Consider the following 23432-nt stretch of genomic DNA (forward strand, 5'->3'; position numbering starts at 1 on the left):
TTAATGTTGGACAAGAGTGTGCCTTACGAAATTTCCACCCCAACCACATTGACAGGAGGTACATTTGGATAAGTAAAATCATCCATCATGTTCCTACTTCTTCACCATGAAAAAAATGGAGAAAAAGGGGAAAGGATGGTCAAACTCTAACTTCTCTACCTTTAAAAAAACCCTAAAAGCATATCATGTTACGCCAGCTATTTGACGCTAACATGCCCAGGCACATTTGGAAGTGAATGAGAATTTCTTTGAACAAAGGTTGTACGGGGAGTCGAAACCCACTTTTAAAAGCATCTTCGTAAATAGAGAACTCTCCTGATCGGGTGTGTTTGCTCTCTCTTCACTAATCGGGACACGAAGGACAAATTCGGAAGGAATCTCATACTTTTGACGAATAAACTCCAATCTCTCTTCGGTCATATTAGAGGGTTGGAATTCAGACCGACCTGAAGTGGTTGGGTCAAAGTCTATGTGTTTGGGCGTAAGGTCCTTATTTTGTTCCAACTTATATTCCTCAAAGGTCAAACTATCCTTCCACCTTTTTCTTTAGGCTTTAAACCTAGACCGAGCACTCAGAATAGTTCTTCCATGATCACGATGTGTCGAAGGTAGAGGTCGAGACTTTGGACCGGACTCTTCTCCATCGTTACTAGATGGGTCTCGACCAGATAATGACACCGAGCGATCATCAGGTCGATCACTAGTACACTACTCGGTCTCTCTCATGTGCTCACTATTAGAATCACTAACAAGGGTAGAACTTGAAGGTCTCTCTTGTTGACATTTCTCCTAGGTTTGGAAACTACGGTTTTCAATAGTACTAGTACCATGATTCCCCCTTAGACTATATGGAAAGGAAATATTGGGTGATGAAGTAAAAACACAACGAACCACAGCAACAAAAGGAAAAAGAAAAAAAATGTAGAAGCAAAGTGCAGTAAGTTTCATATCTTGAAGAGATTAGGGAAAAAAAAGAGTGGAGAACTTATTGAATTAATCCCAAAAGGCACAAAAATGATGAAGAAAAAGCTTAATAAGCCATTGCTGAGGTAAGGAATGACCAACATGATCAAGCACATTTTTGCAGGTTCAATTGTTCGTGCTCACTTGTTCGAGCAAGATTTTGTAGCAACAATATATATATATATAGAGATTGGACTTCAAGGGGAATTAAACTTGAGAGTCCCAATCTTTTACCCACATGAAAAAAGAATAATCCAATCATATACATAGTTGAATTCTTGATACTTGTCCAATCTTGAAGCAATATCTTCATTTTTCAGTAATTAACTAAACTAGAACTCAACACCAATTTAATTAATTTCCTTTAAAAATATCTTTATTCATTTCAAGAATCCAACCATCGGGGCTGGAAAATTTTCTCTCCTTGTAAGTTGAATTAGGTTATTTATCCTTATTTAGCACCTTAAACACCTCTTTAGCATCCTCCAAAATTTATAGAAGACCCTTCAATATTAGATACAACCTCGATCATCAGAGACAGCTAGAGACTCAACCTTAAAAGTGAAGAGTGGGCCAGGGCATGATAAAACAACATTACTGCCCCAACAATACCAGAGCTATTATCACTGATTTTCTTTTTCAGAATTTATCTGAAGACTAGTTTATTGAAGAACCATTTGTGATTTGCTGATGACATGTTGGCCTCTGGCACATAGATTTCCAACCAGCCTCAGGTCTTCACGCAACTGCCTTGCCCTGTTCTCAGAAAAAATTGTATAGGGTTAACGTTAATTTTTTCAATTCACTAACAAGTTCTAGCTTTCTGAATCTTACACAGATTGCAGCACAATGATGACCCATTCACAATACATGGTTCAATCAAGTTAAGACTTAAAGAACAGGGCAAACTGTAGTTGAGGACTTCAAAACTACGTATGGAAGTTTGATATTTTTATAAAAACTAACCCAGAAAACAACAGAACTAAGAATCAAGAATGTTGTAATAAATGGAAATTATTTCAGTATTGAGACCAGAAATTAACAGACATTATAAAAAAATAAACCAAAACGTAAAAAGTTTTATCGAAAATCAGGATGAGCAAGGAAAACATGATATAAAATAAATGGAAGAAAAGTGGTAAGCAACAGGGCATCAGCACAGACCTAGAAAGCAGGATGAAAAAGAAACAGACAGTAACCACACCTGCAACTAGAAATTGAAGAAAATCAATTGAAACCAGATTAAGTGTTCTCCAAGAGAGGAAGCATCAACTATGACAATTAAGATCTCCTATTCATTCAACTGTAATCGGCTGGGTGGGGGTGGGGGACCCCTGCTCTATTTGTACTAAATAAGCAGACAGTAAGGAGGAATGTTTACAACCTAAGTTATTGACTAAAAAATTGAAAATCTTCTGGAACTGAAAAAACAAATGGCTGCACCGTTGCATGCCTATCCAACCCTTCTAGAAACAGTACTAAACTAAAAATTGTCATGGTGAAGACAATTTCATCATGTAAAATGTTCCAGGGCCTGTTTCGAGGCCTACATGCTCCTGGATTGTCGTGTTTTGACGTTGACCACTGCCTAGTAGGCAATGGGTCATCTTTAGAATTTTGAACTCTTCGAATGAATGGTTGAGGGACCCAAACATTTTGGACCTCTGTCATTGCTTTGGGCATCTTTTTTTTTTTTTTTGGGTGTAGTGACATTTTGGTCTTTTCCTGAAGAAGGGTTTTCACTTGTATCTATCTATCTATCTATCTATATATATATATATATATATATATATATATATATATATATATATATATGTAGATAGATAGATAGTCTCTCAACAAGTTGAGACGGATAGAAAATGATAGGGTAGTCTTTGTTCTTCTTTTCATGATGAAACCATCTCTACACAGCTGTGCACATAGCCTTTGGATGAACTGTGTACGTAGCCTTTGGATGAACTATGTAAATTTTGTCTTGTGTGAGCATTATTTGTTGTTTCCACAGGTTCGTTGTGCAGCTTTGCTAACAGACTACAACTCACTAAATTAGAAACAAACACAAATCATTTACTGGTCTTAAATCCCTTATGTTTGGGATTAATAGAACTTAAGCCATTACACTACCACCACCAACCCCCCCCCCCCCATCCATCCACCCAGGCACACACAAAAATAGTTACTCCATGATCAAATCATCCATATAAACCATTGGGTGCTCGAATCCCTATGATGGGTTTTTTTTTTTTTGGTGGCCTCATCATTCTTTTGAACTGCATTTAGTACTAACCATTTTTCTGTTCAAGAACCAGTGCAGCAGTCTGTAGCATCTCCCTTGCTTTTCTATCAGGTGTGCAACCAGCAGATTCCATTTCCTTATAAATTCTTGAAACCTGATCCAAGATCCATCTGGAATGAATTAGGAGAGAAGAGACGTGAAAAACCATAATAGATTCCTCTGTTCATTTAAGAAAGGCATAGGAAAGAGAAAGCGCAGAGCTTGTTATACAGTATATTACTACTGAGCATATAAACTAAATACAACTGTTAAGAGACCTACGTGTTGCATCTAAAGGGTATTCTTGTAGTACTCTGGCTTATTAGGTTATATGTGTGTTATATTTGTTAGAAGGACAACCTTGTTATTCTGGATTATCTATCCATCACATATATAAACACCAATACCAGAAAATATACAACAATTCACTCCAACCAGTAGCGCTCCTGCTTACTGCCTCTATTTTTTCTTCTTCTCTTCTCGTTTCCCTTTATCGCAGTTGGCTGTTTTAGGCTTGAAACTGTCACATGGTGTCAATGTTTGAACAATAAACAGTTTACTTCATCTTCTTGTTTAGAGTGTTCCTCTTGGGCTTTCCTTTACTGTGGTTACAGAAACCTATGCTGCTTTGTTTGTATAAAACTCTAGTTGATAGAACATGAAAAGTTATGGTTTCTTATGATGACAATGGATATTTACAAAATGGTGGAAGAACTGCTAATAATCTTTGCATGAAGATTCTGATCTACTGATCCAGTAAATATCATCTCATTTAAAGAGTGCTGTTCCCCTGTCTTTCACTCTTTTGATTGCAGCTAAAAAGTGGATATATTAGGGTTTAACCCTAGGATAAGAGTCCTTTATCCTCTCAAGTTTGTCATTAATCAATTAAGTTGATATGTTGCCTGGAAATTTTTAAATTCTGGAATTTTTAGTTTTTATTTTCATCTAACATTTGGTGAATTATGAGTTTAAAGCTCAGAAAAATTCTCAAGGACCATTATATGACCAGCTATGATGTATGGTGCAAAATGTTCAGCTCTCAAGAAGAATCATATAGATAAACTTTGTGTGGCTGAAATGAGTAAGCTAAGATGGATGAGTAGAAAAATTAGGAAGGATAAGATAAGGAACGATTATATTAGAGCAGGTCTAGGAGTAGCTCCGATAAGTGATAAGCTGCGCGAAAGTCATTTGAGGTGGCACAATCACGCTAAATGAAGGCTTGTAAATGCCCCTACACGGAGAGGTGATTTAAACCAGACTGAAGGAATTAGAAGAGCTAGGGCAGACCTAAGATAACCTTAAGAAAAATGCTGAGAAAGGATATGCATAACTTAGCCTTATATCTAGTATGGTCTTAAACAGAGCTGATTGGAAGGCAATAATCCATGTAGCCAACCCCATTTAGTTGGGACAGCGCTTCTTGTTGTTGTTGTTGTTGTTGTTGTTGTTGTATACGGAGATAACTACAATGAGACATTTTCTTCTACTGATCAGCCAAGTTTTTGGCTTTTAGCCTTTGACTAAATATAAGGAATATTTTTCAGTATGGTGATTTCCTTGAGGAAGTTTTCTTCCATTATCAATTTTATTTTTGGACTTCCTTTTACTTCACTTATTTTTATGTCTGTTACTTCTAGTACAATATCATATTCTTTTGGATCCAAGTAGCCAGCCCCATTTAGTTTGTTAGGGGGAGTGAGGAAGGAAAGTATGCAAGTTCGGCAAAGTGATTTACGTTTGAAACACCCTAATACAGATCCAGTGTTCTAAAACCCAAAATAAAACCACTAATGGACCCAACCGAAAAATAAATAACTCAACCTAAGGTCCAATTGAACAATTTCATATAACCAGAACATTCAGGGTTAACTAAGAAGTAGGAGGATATGCTAGCAATTTTTATTTATTATCTACAGACAAACTAGCAACCAAAGTTGAGTCAAGGAAAATAGGAGGGGTGTAATGCAAAGTGAAAGAACAAGTAAAGCACAAAGAGAATCAATGAACCATGGGTAAGGAGTGATTTTATCTTCTACAATGTAGAGAGGATAAAGACAAGAATAAAGTAATGCTAAACAACAACAGAGTTAAAACAGAGAAAGGAGGCTATCAAAGGTAAGCAATATAATAAAGTAGGTAAAAAAAAGAATTAAAGGGCAAGTATAGTTCGTCTTCTACCTAAGGTACCAGAAACCAGAAGCCAGCAGGCTGGAAACCTCTTTTGAGGAGATGCATAGAACACTTAGAACCACTCATTTCCAGATCCAATGTCTGGGTATTGTGCTGTTAATAAATGAGTGAAACAAAGTAGAAACAGGAAAGAAACCTGAAGATAGGAAGAAGGGAATAGAAGGAAATATCAGGAAAGGGAGAGAAATTGGGTCAGAAGTCACACAACTTGTTTACCACCAATCTACTAAAGAAAACCAAAATTTCATTCATTCAAAATCTGCAACTTGCATGGTTAAAAACTAATATTAAAGAGACAATAAAGACACTTAATTCAGACGCAATTCAATAATTATCTAAGACTGTATTAATAAAAAATTAGACTTTTAACTCAGACTCATGGTACTCTCTTTTTGCTTCTTTTGGCATCATGGGTGGTTGTTTTAGGCAAGGTACGCAATTTCAGCGACACTTGACCAAAACCCCAAAATGCTGCCACAATTTCAGCGACATTTGGGAAGGATTCGGTGGGATTCCCCCCCCCCCCAAAAAAAAAAAAAAAAAAAAAAAAAGATTTGAGGGGGTATTTGAGGCCATTTTGGCCTGATTTTTTGTGTCTAGCCTAATTTGAGGCCAATAAAGACACTAGGAGCGCTATTTTGGCCTAAAACATCATCTAAAGTGGTGTTCTTGATCAGCATATGCCCGGCTGTATGCGGGCTGCACTGGAAGTTTGGAACATGATTTTAAACGAACGTAAATATGAAAGGGAACTCAGAGATCTTCATTTATTTGCAAGAAAAAGAAAACTAAAATTCATTATACAACTAACTAACCAAGTTGTCAAGTATATATGATGTACAACAAGTATAGTTATACAGGTGTCGAATATGGAAGAAGAATAACCTAAGCTATGTTGCTGCCTGATGTGCTATGGCGGCTCCACCTCCATCATCACAATTCCAAGTATTGTACCTCGGTGGATCCATCTCCTCTCTCTTGCCAAAGTATGGCACTATGCTCATCTCATCATGCCAGTTTACATACTCAACCCATGACATTTTATGTTAATGGTTGTCGAGGTACTCACAAATTGCACCTCTATAACTCGCATCATCCATCAATGCAAGAGAAGAGGATAATGAGAATAGGGATACAGAAGAGGCTCTGTTGGGTGTGGTGGTGCTGGTGCATATGGTGGTAGCATTCTGTATCTGAAGAATTCCTCCACAACTTCGAATGTTCTTGAGGCCGAGCTCGACCCATAATCACTGAGATCGCCACCGGAAGGGATACTTGGGACACCATGAGGACCATAAGGACCATAAGCCCCATATGTAGATGTGGAGCTCTAAAGTCATCCAAGCTCATGGATCCATCACCGTGCCCGTAGTACAAACTCTTAGAAGACAGGTATATACCATCAATGTCCATGAGCAGTCGGGACACCATAAAGATCATAAACCCCATAAGTAGATGTGGAGCCTACAAACTCCTCCAACCTCATGGATCCCATCGCTCCTACCAGGTTGTCCATTAGATCAAAAGGATTGCACAATCCATACGAGCCATATGATTGGGTGTCGTCACCATAACCATGCATGTGTTGCTTCCCCTGTCTCCTCCCTTCCAGTTGTAGGTCGTAGGACGACCACGACGGAACTTTCCACCATGATCCTGATTCAAAGTGGGGTGTGAAATGAGACTCCCGGAGGTAACTCACTGGGGACAACTATGTTGCTAGTAATGGAACAAGTAAACGCTCTTAGAGTCCTCCACCACCATGACCATTGTCATCATCATCCCCATCACCTCCAATCTAATGATCCTCATCCAACACATCCAATCTCATACCAACACTTGCATTGTCTATGACAATTTGCACAACATTCTTCATACCAACCTCATCCAACACATTCTGTAGGAGACCAAGAATATATCTATGGTCCATCACATTACTAGTAGCATCCAAAGATCTCAAGAATATTATCCTTATATCCTACTACACCATGACATTGATGATGGGACTTTCTCGTCAAGCCGATCCATCCATTAGACATAATGATGCATCAATATGTATCCCAGAATGGTCTATACTATCAATGTAGTGTTGCAGCTCCTCCTCCTCTCTAAAGCGGGTGGTCATTAACTCTTAAAGGGTGAGGCCCTCATATCTAGGACCTAACTTTGAATAGTATCTATCATATATTTATAATATGGACCCTTAGCTCTGTTTGCTAGAATGGAACTGTAGAGCGTCCACTTTGCCACTGCACTTTTAACTTTTTAATCAATATTCTTCTATGCACCTGTTATTATGGGCTGCTTAGCCACCTTCTTCCTAAAAATAGCAGGATCCTGTTCTAGGATTAAGCCCCGATGGTGTGGATAATCATATGGTGCTGGATCTGCAGGAGGAGTGACCCTCTGACTCTATGATCTACTAAACATGCCAGCACCCCTTCCCCAAAACCCAGATGCTCCAACCTCAGATGCAAATGCTTTAGCCCCTGTAGCCCTAGAGGGACCAACTCCCGTAGCTCTAACTCTAGCCCTCTTCTGCTTTTGATAGTGTAATTCCCTGCTCTATGCCATCATATGCCTCAACTCCCTCTCCTCCTAATCTTTACCCACATCAACAAGGTTAACTTCCTGATCAAAATCCGAATCAATCCTGTATGATGACAGTCCTCGCACCGCATTATCTAGTGCCCTGTCCACTCTCCTCTTCTCCTCTTTCTTCTTCCCTTCCTCTCTACTCCCTGGTTGCCATCACTACATCCAGATGGGCCTCCGTGCATGTGGCCACATCCTTCGAATTCCCAATGATGTGAGCCTTGAACCTGCTGATGCTACCTGAGTTCAACTTCTTCCACAAAAATTACATTTTGTTTTGTTCTTGTTTCCATCAATAACCACACAATACTGCAATGCTGGGTTAACCCTACCTCTTATTGCTGGTCTCTATGGCTCTCCCTATGGTTGTGGCTATCCCTGGCCCTATTGTCCACCCTGTGAACCATCTCCCCTTTGACTCCCACTAGCAGACATGATAACTGTTGCATCCAAAATGATTGTATAAGTCATTGAACAACACCAAATTAATGTTCTCTAGACAAATAACCAATCATGTACCTAGCTAGCAATTTTTCCCTTGTCCATTTTTTTTTAAATATAAAATAATTTTTTAAAAAATTTTCAGCAAAAAAAAAGGGCTGCCTGTATCAAACATGGTGATGAAACCACATGGGCAACACTTGAAAAACACATACATAGCTATTCCATAATTTTTTTTTTAATTTTTAAAACCTTTTTCTACTTTTTCATAACTATTTTGCATTTTTATAAATATTTTACTAATTTTTGAAAATTAAATAATTACTTATTGGGTGGAAAAATATTTTGACTTCATGAAACTGTAGATCGGCCCATAGAATTCCACATATGCTTACTCTATCACTATACAAGACATATATCATGTAATCTATTGCATTTTTAGTGTAGGAAAATACAAATTTTTTATGCCTGAAAATTAAAATATATATATATATATATATTTCGCAAAAAAGATTCCGACACTATAAGTTCGTAGATCGGCCCAGTGTTTAACATACTTTAAATTCATACACATCGAAAGCATTATAGCATTCATTATATGAAAAATAAGTTTGGAAAACAGCGGTTACCTCTGAGATAACGATCTCCAAGAATTAAGCGAAATGCCGCTTGATCAACATGATGCACGTGATTGCCAGCGAGAATCAAGAGAGGAAACCCCCTCCCCAAATGTTGAAGATCGACGGAAAAATAGAAAGAATCACAAAATCTCGGAGAGAGAAGCTCTAGATGCTTGAGTCGAACTTTTGACAAAATGAGCCAAAAGTTCAACAAAAACAGGATTAAATAGGCAATATTTTGGCGATTTTTCGCCAATAAAATGGATCAAATGCGATATTTTACCCAACGGTTGATTTGGGTGAAATACCACCGATATTTCAGCTTCTCTAGTCTTCTATCTACGCTCCATCTCTACCATTAGATCAATAGTCAATGATTGTTCCTCCAAAACTCAACAGACATCCCTTTTGGGAACACTAGATTGAAGTGTCCATATTTCTCCCCCAACAAAAAGTGTCCACATCTACATCAACCACATTCTTTTCATGATACATGCTAACCAAAGATTAGCCCTACTGTCGCGTAGGAATCCAAAGTGCCTATCAAAGGTTATAGTACCAAATAAATATACCTACAGTTAAATCAGTGGCTCAAAGCTCTATCCTCCTGTAGACTCAAAGCACATCTTTATGCAAATAGTAAATACTAATCGTATGTGCATATCTGTTTCAACTGCCTTTTCATTAAAAAGAGAATGACCTAAACTAGTGACTGTCCACTTTGCATGTGAAGGCCAAAGTGCTTACTTTGAGGTCTGTTAGAAAACAAATAAATAAACTACCCTTGTTATGATTGAGAATGATTGACTGTATCTGCTGAAATAATCTAAATTATTGCAAAAGGCAAGTAACTTAAAAAGGTTTCTTTAGAGATGGAACATAAAATCACAAAGCATTCATTCTGCAGTGGTATCTGTGGATATATCTGACCTCTTTGTACTTCCTGGCTCTAATAAATGCCTTCATGAGCGTGCTGTAGGTAACCACATCTGGACTGATGCCCTTCCGACACAATAACCGTCACATCATTAATAAAACCAGAAAGAAGCATCTAGCAAACAAAAGGCTATGGTAGTTCTGAACACAGATCACAAAAAAGAAATAATAAAATAAAAATCAAGAATCAAAAATAAAAAATCAACCAAAAAAGACCCTTACACTTTCCTTTATGTGCTGAAAAATAGATAGGGCCTCTAAATATCTTCCTGCAACACTGAATGCGTTGATCAGCAAATTCAGCATTATAAGGTTTGGTTCAATTCCTTCCTCTTCCATCAGTTGTAGTACCTTAACAGTTTGTTCACATAACCCCTGCATATAGAACTAAAGAATCAAGAATGTTTGGTAGTCATGGTAGGGCCACCAAAAAATCAATCCTGGATGAGGTGAGCACAAAAGCAGCCCACAGAGTTCAGAAAATATCTTTGCATCTTTGCTCCATGTACACCAAATGATACACCACTCTTATCATTGAATATTAACATATAGAAACACATGACCTTTGCTATAAGGGCTGATGCAGTTAAAAAAGCACAATTGAGCTTAGAAAGATCTCACATTAGGCCATGGATGGGTTCTACAGTCCTGAGTCATTTATTAATGAGGTCAATCTTATAATGGATGTAAATAATGAACTCATAAGGTGTACGTTGGTCTAGACATGAGAATAGTAATCACAAGTGTCTTTGACTTCTAAGTGCTTGGGTAATATTACGACACTTATTAGCAAATATAGAGTTCCGCCTTGAGCTTAATTATTCTATTAATTGTAGGAGGTGGTTATGAGTCTTTTTAAGGATCAGTGAAGGAATTCCAGAAGGTTCTTATAAATGCAATGCACCCCATTATTTAAGCATGTTTTGAAGTAACCCATTCTGTTTTTATTGAGTATGGGAGTTGTTCAGCTGTGAACACAGGATTCGCTTTCGAGATCATTTCCGCCTCCTAGTTCTCCATCCATTAGATCAAGTTTATCTTCTTCTTGCTCTAATTTCTTCTAACTCTCTTCTCCAATCTTGGCTGTTAAGCAATTTCTGAGAAGGGAAATAATATTGAACAAACACAGCTAGTCAGAAACATATATATCACCTGTTGAGCATAAGCATTTGCTAACGCGCAAAATAGGCTAGCTGTAAGCTTTACACCTTCTGATTTCAAAGCCAACAGACAATCTTCAACACTACGAAATCTCCCATATTGCCCATAGATGTCCACTAAGACTGCATAAATGACTCCACTTTTGTTAAGCCCTCTGGTTTTCATACTCTCAAAATTGTTCTTGATGACATCCCATTTCCCCCGCTCCCCTAAGTGACTGATGAGGGTAATAAAGATCTTGGGATCTGGATACAGCCCTTGTTCTTGCATCTTGCTAAAGAACTCAAGAGCTCCAGTGACATCCCCAGCCTTACAATGCCACCGGATCAAAGAATTCCATGTCACGATATTTGGTTTTATGCCTTCGCTTTGCATGTTCATAAATACTTCTACAGCTTGGTCCAGCTCACCATACTTCCCAAACGAATCAATAATGCTATTATAGATCCGTCTATCAAGTGATAACCCCATTTCCCTCATTTCTCTCATGATGTTTACTGCTTTCTTCCACATCCCATTGTCCCTGTAAAGACCAATTACCTTGCTATACACATTAGAGTTCAGTTTTAAGTGTCTCTGCTTCATCTCACTGATAATCAACTGGGTATCTTCCAATCGTCCAGCATGGACATAGTAATCTAGAAGAATCTCATACGTTTCTGGATTCCTTTTTCATGCCCAATTGATCCATTTCAACCATAACCCTATCTGCAAGCCCCAAAAGCCCTTTCTTGAAGAACCCCTTAAGAATAACATTATAAGCTCTAATTGTCAGCTCAAATCCAGAGCATCTCATTTCCTGGAAAAGAGCATCAGCTTCAAGTGTCCGACCAACACTTCCAAGGGCTTCAATCAAACAAGTGTAGCACCTCAAACTGGGGTGAAATCCTACAGCATCCATTTGAGAAAGTAAAAGCATTGACTTATCAATCTCACCTACTTCACAGCAGTCACAAATCAAATTTTCATATAATTCAAAAGAAAATTCTTCTCCATCCCCCAATGTGTCTAAATGCTCACTTGTTGACTTCCTTTTTGAAATTGAATATCTTTGAGAAACCAATAAACCAATTTCTCCATCCACCCTATTGCTTAGTGTTGAGTTAAACAATAATTTCTTGTATTTTCTAGAACTGTTATAGAACAAGAATCCATGGGAGGCTGATAATGATGACAACTTAGTGTGTAACTGAACGTGACCACATGCTCCCATGGAAATGTTCACTTTCCTGCGAACAATAAGCTGAAGATTAGTATGATAAAAACAGCTATCTTGGTGCTTTTATAGCCGTGACCCTTATCATATAGATTATTTATGCTATCCTAATTTAGTTTCAGCTTACATCAGATACTTTGCATCATTTTCAAAGCCATTCATTTTTGTTATTTGAAAGTTCCAATAGGAAGAAGCAAAATGCCTACAGATTTAGTGGACAAATTATGCATTTCTAATGGGGTTGTCTGCCTCTCACCCAGTCTAACATTCCTCTCTTCCGCTCAGTCCTCTACTAAACTCAGGAAAAATTAGTCGAATGCCTCCTGCTCATTTAAATTCATAAAGGCACAGATTGGTGTTCTTTAGATTTAGAACAGATACACAAAAAAAAATATAATATTGTGCAAATTCAACATGTGAACCATCTCCCCCTATACAAAAAAAAAACATCATGGAAAACTTAATTATGCAACCTAACCTGTTCAAACCACTTCAAGTTCAAATGTTACCAGTTGCCCATACAATAGCAAGTAAGAATGAAATAAAATCCCAGTTATTTTAGTTCATTTCGAAATTCAAGTAAATTCTCAGAACTAAATTACCAACAGGTTACCTTAGAAAGCTTTCCATCATAACAGAGAGACAGCAGCAACCGAAAGGAACCTCGGCAGCTCCATATTTTCTGCAATACAGAACAGCTATTAGTTTATTGAGCTTCCAAATGGGTTTATGAGTATTAAACCAAAAGAGAGGAAAAGAATCAGAAAATCAAGCAACGAACTGATTTAAGTGCCGAGAACTCTTCCTCGTGAACTTACCTGGACAAACTAGTGTTTTGATTGACAGCATGCCAGAAGTCTTTCGAGAGGCGATGCAAACTCAATCTAAACTATTGAAGAGTTTCGTAGTGACATTGGCATCGATACAGCAAAGCAAGTGAACTGAATAAGTGAATATGGATTCAGTGAAAGAAAAAAATATCACAATCTTCCGTAATTGGGTTTTCCCAGAAATAACAAATCACAAGGAGTTTTGATTTGTAAATTACCAAAACAACCTTTTGTTTACCAATTTGATTTTCTCAAAATAAGTTACTTATATCCCAAGGTTTGCAAACTATTCCGTTTACAATTTTATCATTTTCTGGATAAACAGAGAAACTACCAATAAGAGCTCCTGTCATGGATAACTAGAGTGAGAAATGTTGCCAAAATATCACGGAGACTTAGCAATATTTCGGTGTTTTAATAAGTGGCGATACAAAACTAAATGGCAAAATCAAACATCATCGAAACACGGGTGATATATTGCCTTTCAGTCAATTTTTCGCCGATCTATCGGCGATTTATCACCAATAAAGACCTACCGACAATCGAAGTTTCGGCTCATTTGGGTAAAATTTCGACTCTCAAAACCAAAGCTTCTCTCTTCATTAACTTTGATTCTTGCACTTTTTTTGCATCAATCTCCGACATCTGTGGGTTGTTCTTGTGTGATTGTTGTCGGTAAACACGCACATCCTATTGATCAAGCGGGTTTTTGCTCGAATCTTTGAGATTTTCATCTCAGAAGTAACCACAGTTCTCCAATGCATGATAGAATGTTGTTGGATTGCTAGGACTGAAATATAGTTAAACACCGTAGGTCGATCTACGAACTCATAGTATCATAATTTTTTTTGCAAAGTAATTTATTTATTTTCATGTGTTAAAAATTTATTTTCCTACACTAAAAATGCAACTGATATACATGATATATGCCTTGCATGGTATGGATTTAACTTATGCTAAACTAATTGTGGCCAATCTATGGTCTCATAGAGACAAAATATTTTTCCACCCACAAAGAATTATTTTATTTTTTGAAATTTATTAAAATCTTTATAAAAATATAAATAATTATGAAAAAATGGGGAAAACAATTTGAAAATTATATAAAATTATGGAATAGTTCCATGTGTTTTTGAAATGTTGTCCATGAGGTCTTCGGTTTTGGTATGGGCGACCTACTTTCTTGCTGAAAAAACTTTATAAATTTATTTTATGTTTAAAAAAAATGGGCAAGGGAAAAAATATAACTAGGTACATGATAGTTCCTATGTTTGGAGAAAATTATTTTGGTGTTGTTCAGTGACTTATGCAATCATTCTATATGCAACAGTGATTATGTCTACTAGTGGGAGTTATAGGGGAGGTGGATAGCAAGGATAGACAGCGAAACAACCGCAAAGAATAGTAGGAGGGACGATTGACCCGACATTGCAGTATTGTGTGGTGATTGACAAAAACAAAAACAAAACATAATGTAATTTCTATGGTAAGCAATTAGGGTTAGGTGGCATCAACAAGTACAAGGCATTCATCATTGTAGTTCGAAGGATGTGACCACATGCACAAAGGCCAATGTAGAGGTAGTGAAGGCAGTCATGGAATTAGAGAAAGGGAATGGGAAGAAGAAAGCTGAGAAGAAGAGAGTAGACAAAGCACTTAATGACATTGTACGGGGACCTTCAGCATACAAGGTTGATTCTGATTCTGAGGAGGATGTTGGCCTCGTTGATGTGGGCAAAGAGATGAAGGAGAGGGAGATGAGGTGTGTGATGGCGGAGAGTAGGGCATCTCACCATTAGGAGCTGGAGAGGGCTAGAGCTAAAGCTACAGGAGCATCTGAACCTTGGGCTTGAGCATTTGGAGCAGGAGAAGGGGTGGTATTTATGGCATGTTCAACCGATAACAGAGTCAAAGGGTCACTCCTCCAACAACATCTAACTATCCATACTGTCAATACCTGATCCTAAAGCAGGATCCTGATGTTTTCAAGAAGAGGGGGCCTAGCAGCCCAATATCTCAGGTGAATGAAAGAACATGAAAAGCAAGGTTAAAAGTGTAGTGGCTAAGTGGATGATCATCAAGACCATTCCAACAAACACAACTCAACGACCTTACGACAAGATATGATATATATTATTGCAGAGGCAAGTGCTAGATATACTGACCCCACCCCTAAAGAGCTGATGACCACCTTCCTTACACGGGAGACAGAGGAGTTGCAAAAATACATCGAGGATATGAGACCCTTCTAGGATACTTATGGATTCACCATTATGTCTAATGGACAAACCAGTATGACAAAAAAGTCCATCACCAACTTCATGGTGTATTGTGATAGGAGGACAATATTTTAGAGATATGTATATGCTACCAATCATGTGAAAGATCACAAACATATCCTTAGTCTCCTATAGGAGGTGGTGGAGGAGGTGGGGCTGAACAATGTAGTGCAAATCGTCACCGATAATGGCTCTAGCTTCAAGAAGGCAGGGGAGCCGATGATGAGTTTATCTTATTATCATCTTTTTTTGACACCTTGTGTAGCCATTGTATAGATCTCATGTTAAAGGGCATTGGTAAGATCAACATTGTTGAGGGCATAGTGGATAAGGCTAGACAGGTGATAAATTTCATTTATAATCATATCTATCATCTCAACATGATGAGGCGATCATATAAAGGTGAGTTGGTGCAACTAGGTCTAACGAGATTAGCAACAAATTTCATCACCCTCAGCAACATACAAGAGAAGAAGACGAGCCTAAAATTGACGTTTGCATCCTAGGATGGTTTGATTAGGTTGGATCCAAGTTAGATAAGTAAATTTTATACAATTATTCCATTGAACAATTTTTATTAAACTATATATCAAGTACAAACTTAATGTGTTTATCATAATTAAGGACCTCAAACAGGCAAGAAGCACAATGCACCATTTCATCTGATGATTTCTGGAGAAATATAGGGATTGTATTGTAGACCATGGAGCCCATCATATAGGTCTTGCGTACGGTGGACTCCTGCTTGAGGGTGCCCATTATGCCCCACCTATATGCAGCCATTCAGCATATGAAGACTACTATACAAAGAGCAAACTTGAGGCTACCAGGGTTTCTTGAACATCCTTGATAAATGATGCATCCATTGCATAAGGCTAGTAAGTAATTATCGTGGGTTGTCATCTTGTTGGTAATGATAATTCATTCAATCTCATCTAATTATGAGTTTGAGAATTGTGCAGTCTATCATCTCAACTTCAAATAGTAGTAAAACTAACATTTGGGGTTGGACATGGACCTGCTTGATGCCAAGATGTAGGTGATTGCAAAGTTGGAGCTGGACCAAATGGTCCAATCATATATTTTGCAACAACAAGGTGAGAAAGTAGGGATTTTGGACTTACGACTTGCATTTGATTTTTAAAATAATTTAGCTAACCATCATTACAAAATGATTGTGGATAAAGCTGTTTACGAACAAATTTGGGTCCTTTAGTTCGTCCTTTAGTTCGGATGTTGCTATGGGGGGACAAGATGATGCTGATCATTATTATTATTATTATTATTATTATTATTATTATTATTATTATTATTATTATTATTATTATTATTATTATTATTATTATTATTATTATTATTATTATTATTATTATTATTATTATTATTATTATTATTATTATTATTATTATTATTAAATTTTACAAATTAGATTATATTTTAAGTATTAACTTAATGTTTTTTTCATAATGCAGTTGAGTGGTGGGTTTTGTATGGTAAGGGTGCAGTGAACCTTAGGAGACTAGCGATTAGGATCCTCTCCCAGATTTTCTCTAATTTTGGTTCGAGAGGAATTGAAGCACATTCATCTTGATTATTCACTCCAAGAGGAGGAATAGATTGGGGAGCCAATGCCTAAATGATGATCTAGTCTTTTACCATTACAACATAAGGTTGAAGTTGCAGCATCTAGGGAACAAGCTGGGGGTAGGGGGCAAGACATCCTCTCCTATATCTTTGAGGTGGATGTAGAGGATCAGGATCCCTTTGCTTAGTGGTTAATAGACAGGGGTGAGCAAGTGTTGGACTAGCCTGGCAGGACGCCTGACCTAGAGATTGCTTGAGCTGCAGGAATTGATGTGGATGAATTTATGGCATCTCGGGATGGGCAAGCACATGCACAGGAGGCAGCCATTAGTGTTTATGACGACTCCTAGCACGCATTAAGAAGATGAGTATGTGCCTTCGACGCTTGGTCTACAAGATTGAGATGACACCCTCGCTCCCAATCCGACTCAAAGACATGATGACGATGAGACTAGTGGTGATGGGGATGATGGCAGTGACAATGACAACGATAGTTGTGGTGGTGGTGAGGAGGACTTGAGGGCATCTACTAGTTTTATTACTAGAGACACAACTGCCCCCCCCCCCCCCCAAAGATACACTGGGGAGTCTCCCTTCATGTATGCCACACAGGATCAAGATCATGGTGGGGAGGCACATCATGGTCGTATTGCGACCTATAGCCGGAAAGGGAAGGGGAAGCCAAGCACAGACACAGTCATATTGATGACAACCAATCGTACGGTTCTTTCATGAATCCTTTGGATCCTTCATATGCAGACAGCTTGGTAGGCACGATGGGATCCATGGGCTTGGATTTGTCTATAGGCTCCACATCTATTTATGGGGCTTATGATTATGGTCATTATGGTGTCCCTCCTGCTCATGGACATTATGGTATGAGTATCCCTTCAGGTGGTTTGTACTATGGTTATAGTGATTATGGGTCGACCTTGGGGTTAGACTTAGTTGCAAAGTCCATCTTCAAAGGGGTTGTAGTACCACCATATCCACTACCACCACCATAGCCAGATGAACCTGTTCCATTTCCCTCAGATAGGAATTCTTGAGGTGGTGGATGACGATCATTATAGAGTTGCAGTTCATGATTATCTCAACAACCATCTGTAGGGGATGTCCTGAATTTGGTATGTACATATTTTGCGGGAGAACATGATATATAGTATGATAGAGCATCAGCAAGGGATCCCCCCCCCCCCCCCCCCCCCACTGGTGGTCGCCCCCCCCCCCCCCCCCCCCCCCCCCCCCCCCCCCCCCCCCCTTTTTTTTTTTTTTTTGTTTTTTTTTTTTTTTTTTTTTTTTTTTATATACTACAGTAAGACACGTGCAAATCACGTAGCCATGGAATTCGTCAATTTTATACTTTATTATCTAACCCTTCAAGATCTAACTTAACCATCCCTTCTCCTTCTTTTGGTTCGCATTGTTTGTGACAGACTAATATGTCTTTATTATATTAGCTGGTTTTATGGAAGAACTCCAACAACCTAGCTAGACTCAATAGTCATACAAGGAGATAGCAACTAAAGTATTATATTGGAAGAACACAATATTTAAGTCCGGCTATATTGCTAGTGCATGAAAAATTGGTATTTTCAATTTTGACTAAAATGTCTAAATTATCCTTGTAAAAATTAGTAAAAAATAGCAAATAGTACAAATTATTGGTATTTAAAACAATGATAACAAAACGACGATAGGACTCTAAGATATCAAATTTTTCCTTCTTTTGTTTTCATTTGTGTGGTCTTTTATGATTTTCTTTTCTCATTATATCTTTGATGTTGATTTTCGCATTTTGTTGTTGCCATTGTACTCTAAAGAGATAAGTAAATAAATGAATGGATTTAAAAAATATAAACTTAAATAAAGATAGTTGGCAACAATAATGAATGAATGGATTCAAAAATCTAGCCCCATACACTTCATGCAAGATTTTCAAGCTAGTATTAACAAAAATGCTGCATAAAACAGAACTGTATCAATAGTACCTGCATATATGATAGTGCATGTGCCGTATAATTAAGGTTACGCTTTGCTGGAATCATACGAACTGCAGCAACTGAAACAATAATATGATAAGATCGATGAGGACACGAATAAGCCACGGAATCTGCGCAAGTTCAATATCTCAACGTGAACCATAACCCTAGATCCTAAGACCACAACTCTAAAACTATACACACTATTCCTAGATCCCTAATCATTAAATCCTAGGTATAATTTTATTTGTATGAAGTCTCCCTGCTGCCTATTTCCCTTTTCCCTCCCTTCACCCCGCCCCTTGCTGTCCCACTTTTTGGTGCATTTATCATGGGTGAGTCGTAGAGATGCAAATCTTGATGTGCCTTTGCTTTTTTGATTTCTGGGTTTTTTTATAAGAAATTTTCGATTTTGAGTCTGTTTTTGCTTTTAAATGGAATCAAAAAGGATATGAAGAGTCAATTGATTTTTTCTAGAATGCTCCATTTTCTTTGAAAAGGATAGTTTGGTCCATTTCTTTCCTATATGTTTGTGACTTTGTGTGAGTTCAATTTACGAATCTAGAGGTAATTAATTATTATCCAAAGAAATTTTAGTATCAATCAAAAGAAATAAAACAAAATTGATCATGTGATTCCTCTAAGGTCAAGAATATCTATATAGAAGTCTCCAAAGATTGGCTGATGCAAAACATGTCTGGGTTTAAATGTATTTGGGATTGACATGTAGTTGAATCTGGACCACCCGTTCTGGTATTTTTCTTTCTTTTTGAACTACACAATTGAAACCCAAAAGAAAAGAAAAAAAACAAAAGCAAAACGGGTGATCGAGATTGAATCTCAACAACCACTTTACATCTGGACCGTTGGCAGCTCAATTCTGCTCCTGATAAAAAAGTTTAGAATCTTCTGTTTATAAAATAAAATTTTGGAAGCGAAGTAAGAGCTTTGCCTTAGATTTTTGGTTCATCATATTTCAAATTTGTAAGATTCAGATAAGCATTACTCGAGATCACATCAACTTCACGGGCTGGATTTGAGGTTAGGATTGAACGGCTAGAATAAAGGGAGTGTTAACGAGAAAAAGCAAAATCAGCAAGCAAATAGCCGAGAATCAATGACCACTAAATGTTCCTGCATGTCGCTCAATTGGAGTTTTAGCGTAGAAACTACAATGGGAGGGGTACTTCAGTCACTTAAAGAAAAATAAAGTTTAAATATCTTGAAGGGAGAGAAAGGAGTCTGGGTGGGAGCTTGAAGGTGAAGCAAGCAAGACCTTCTCATCGCTTTACTCATTGGTGAGTTTCTAATCCCGATGCTTGTACTCTTCTACTCCCGATGCTTGAACTCTTCCACAAGGATCCGAAAATAAGCTCTCTTTCCCCATTCTTCACGTACTCTACCACCTCGTAGTAGTTAAATACTTGATCCGTATGTCAATCAGTATATGCAGTTAGGTATCAGGTTCAATAAAAGCGATCTCCTGGGTAGGGCCATGATTTAAAAATTGTATCTTTCATATCCCTTGATTTCAACTTGTCGATCGGACCCATCAATCGATTGAGATGCAACTTCAACCGTCTAAATCGTTCTGTTTTACACGTATAGGCTGCTGCACACATGTTCTGTGATGGCTCTCTCGATGCCTGCTGCACACATGTTCTGTGATGGCTCTCTCGATGTTGTCGTGCATCGCACGGATCTCGCGTTGTGTTGGATGATTTCTTGAATGGTGTGATCTCTAAATGCTTTCTCCGGTTCTTCTATTATTAGAGATCACTCAAATTTCTGCAATTAGTTATTGCCTTAGAATAAACGGTTGTGTGAATTCATATGGACGTGTGAAATTTGTAACAACTTCTAGATACATATAACTTATTCAAACAAACAGAATCAAGAAAAATAATGCAAATAGATACAAATAACTTATTCAAACCGAAAGCAAACAGAGTCAAGAAAAATAATGCAACGAAACACCAAATTCTCAAACAATTCAATTCAGCAGCTCCAAGCCTTATTCTAGACGACATGTAGAGAGAATATTGGCAATGGAGGCGATAAGATCGTAAGGTAGAAGACTTACGGGCAAACCCAACATCTCCGCAATGTTACAAAATCGGGGTTTCGCAATGTTACAAAATTCGTCGGAATGACGCAAGTAATTTGTGCGAGAGATTTCGAGAGATCGATTGATTTCGTGAGATATTCAGAGAGAGTTCTGTTTCCGCCTACCTCTTGTAGATACCAACTGGAAACCCTAAGAAATCGATTATTCCGATTTTCTGAGATCGATAACAACCCTTTCATCGTCATCAAACACCAAACACTGTCGAAAAGAGATCGCAAAAAACACTTGAGGCCGAGCGAGTTCGAGAGATCGCGAGGGATTATGAGCGAGAGGTATTCGGCGAGTTCGAGAGGGAAAGTGATATAAAGAGCGAGAGACTGAAATTGAGAGGGTGTTAAGAAATAGTGGTGATTTAGAGAGAGTTTGAGAAGGAGAGGGATAAAGCAACAGAGTTTTTGAGAGAGATTGAAAGAGGTCAAGAGAAATCGGGATTAAAATTAAGGATAAATTCATAATAATTCATGACTACAATGTCCAAATTAGCCTTGCAAAAATAACTACAGAAATAACAAATAGTACAACATTATTGGTATTTAGAAAAATTCTAAGGACAGAAAAGAACAAAAAAAGATTTACGCAAAAGGTAGATTACATGCTTTTATTATAGTAGTATGATATATGTTTTTTTTTTTTTTTCGTGCTCTCGTGCTTCCCCCCCCCCCGGCACAAGGGGGGGCCCAACCCAGAACCCCTTTTTCGGGTGGGTTTTGGGCCAAAACACCCCTCCCATTTGGTTTTTGGCCCCCACCTGGGGGGACACAAAAAACCAACCCAAAATAACTTCAATACCTCCACCCTGAAATTGGGGGGGGGGGGGGGGGAGGGGTGAAACTTCCACAAAAGCATTCCTAGATTTTGCGACATATCACTGAAATGTCGAAGTTTTAGCGATTTCGCTAGATGGCGACACAACAACACCTAGTAAAATTACGCATTATGGGGACAACCCTTGAAGCTAGGGACTAGAAACAAGCCAAACAATCACTCTTAGTAGTGACTAGGCCTTTCGAGCCAAGGTATCTATTAGAACATTAGCAACCCTAGGAATGTGAAGATTGGGATTCCAAGAATATAAAATCCTCTAAAATACCCTTATTATCCAAAGGAACAATCCCTCGTCAATCATGCAAGTAGGACACCACAATCTGGTTATTGGACTCACCTTGATGAGAGATAACCCTTGAGAAATAGCATCTTGCAACCTGATACTAATCACTATTGCTTCACCAGTTAAAATTTCATTAAAACACATAGGAATAGAGACTGCATACAAAAGGCCACCTGTTGGCGAAAACATGGGAGTGAACTTGAATGCTACACATTTAATGCACAACACCTGCTGCTGACGGTCAAGATCAAATCTGACCATCTATTTCGCAGGTGTTGAAAACCAAAACGGACGGTCGAGATCAAAACTGTAGGCAGCAAAACACCGGATTCACATCTTCTGTAATTCCTTTCCCTGCAATTCCCTGTAATTCTCTCATAGGATTGTGCCATGTGGCATTTAAGTAATCCAATGGTTATCCAACAAACTAGAGTTGAAATTAAATTCAAATTTATGGGTGAGTTTAAATAAAATACAAATTTAGTTTAAATTGGTAACCATTGGATTACTTAAATGCCACATGGCACAATCCTATGAGAGAATTACAGGGAATTGTAGGGAAAGGAATTACAGACGATGTGAATCCCAAAACACCACGTATAAACTGAAGTTGAACCTTGAGAAAAACCTAGGCCTCCACGACACTGTTCATGTAATAGGCTTGCGTCACACTACATTATTATCTTGTCTTGCACTACAGCCTGTGGCAAATCCGAAGTATGTGGATGTCCAGAAGAGGTTAAAATGCTGGTCGTAACCATATATGGGGCCTGAAGGAACGTGCGACGCTGATGCTAAGGTGCCAAGGAACTCACTAGAGGCGTGAGAAGCTTGTTGGATTACATCGGCCGGCGCTAAGGACTTCTGGGCAAACAACAAAATACAGAGGGATAAGAACCACCCAGTGGGTAGTAGCCCAAGCTTGAGCTATGCCAGACGGCACGTGCAAAAGAACAACCCAAAAGTGGGTGGCCTACTATCTCAAGCTCGCCACAGCGAATACAGGAGGAGTCGAAATTAACCCTGCAATTAAGAAGACTATCGCCCTTAGCTAACGCTACCCAGCAACCCGGCCAAATGAAATCCTGTATTTTTTGAGAGTGATTTACGAAACCAAA

At 38.2% G+C, this 23432-nt stretch overlaps 1 protein-coding gene across 2 annotated transcripts; it reads right to left on the minus strand.

Annotated features, from left to right (window-relative positions):
* Positions 1-1187: 1187 nt before the first annotated feature.
* LOC149022125 (Tetratricopeptide repeat (TPR)-like superfamily protein) lies at positions 1188-13566 on the minus strand. Of its 2 annotated transcripts, XM_089150294.1 has the most exons (7): positions 13222-13566; positions 13017-13085; positions 11179-12416; positions 10249-10401; positions 10021-10092; positions 3251-3353; positions 1188-1719 (listed from the first exon to the last, which is right to left on the minus strand). In XM_089150294.1, exons 3-7 carry the CDS (start codon positions 11770-11772, stop codon positions 1694-1696), a joined length of 948 nt encoding a protein of 315 aa, XP_089006420.1. In that variant the 5' UTR covers positions 11773-12416; positions 13017-13085; positions 13222-13566; the 3' UTR covers positions 1188-1693. The 2 variants fall into 2 exon arrangements, with proteins under 2 accessions (XP_089006420.1, XP_089006421.1); XM_089150295.1 differs by lacking the exons at positions 13017-13085; positions 13222-13566 and having other exon boundaries at positions 10249-10413; positions 11179-11853.
* Between the last annotated feature and the right edge of the window lie 9866 nt (positions 13567-23432).

The sequence above is a fragment of the Hakea prostrata genome, chromosome 3, assembly GCF_041222555.1.
Source record: "Hakea prostrata isolate BN-2017 chromosome 3, UWA_Hpros_2, whole genome shotgun sequence".
In the NCBI taxonomy this organism is placed as follows: domain Eukaryota; kingdom Viridiplantae; phylum Streptophyta; class Magnoliopsida; order Proteales; family Proteaceae; genus Hakea; species Hakea prostrata.

What these genes read in the sequence shown, in the direction of transcription:
- LOC149022125 (XM_089150295.1), bottom strand. Translation starts at nt 11,772, where the DNA reads ATGAAGCAGAGACACTTAAAACTGAACTCTAATGTGTATAGCAAGGTA. An exon ending in TTCAGCACATAAAGGAAAGT is followed by an intron (nt 10,093 to 10,248) that starts GTAAGGGTCTTT and finishes TTGTGTCGGAAG; the next exon opens with GGCATCAGTCCAGATGTGGT. An exon ending in GAGCCAGGAAGTACAAAGAG is followed by an intron (nt 3,354 to 10,020) that starts GTCAGATATATC and finishes ATCTTGGATCAG; the next exon opens with GTTTCAAGAATTTATAAGGA.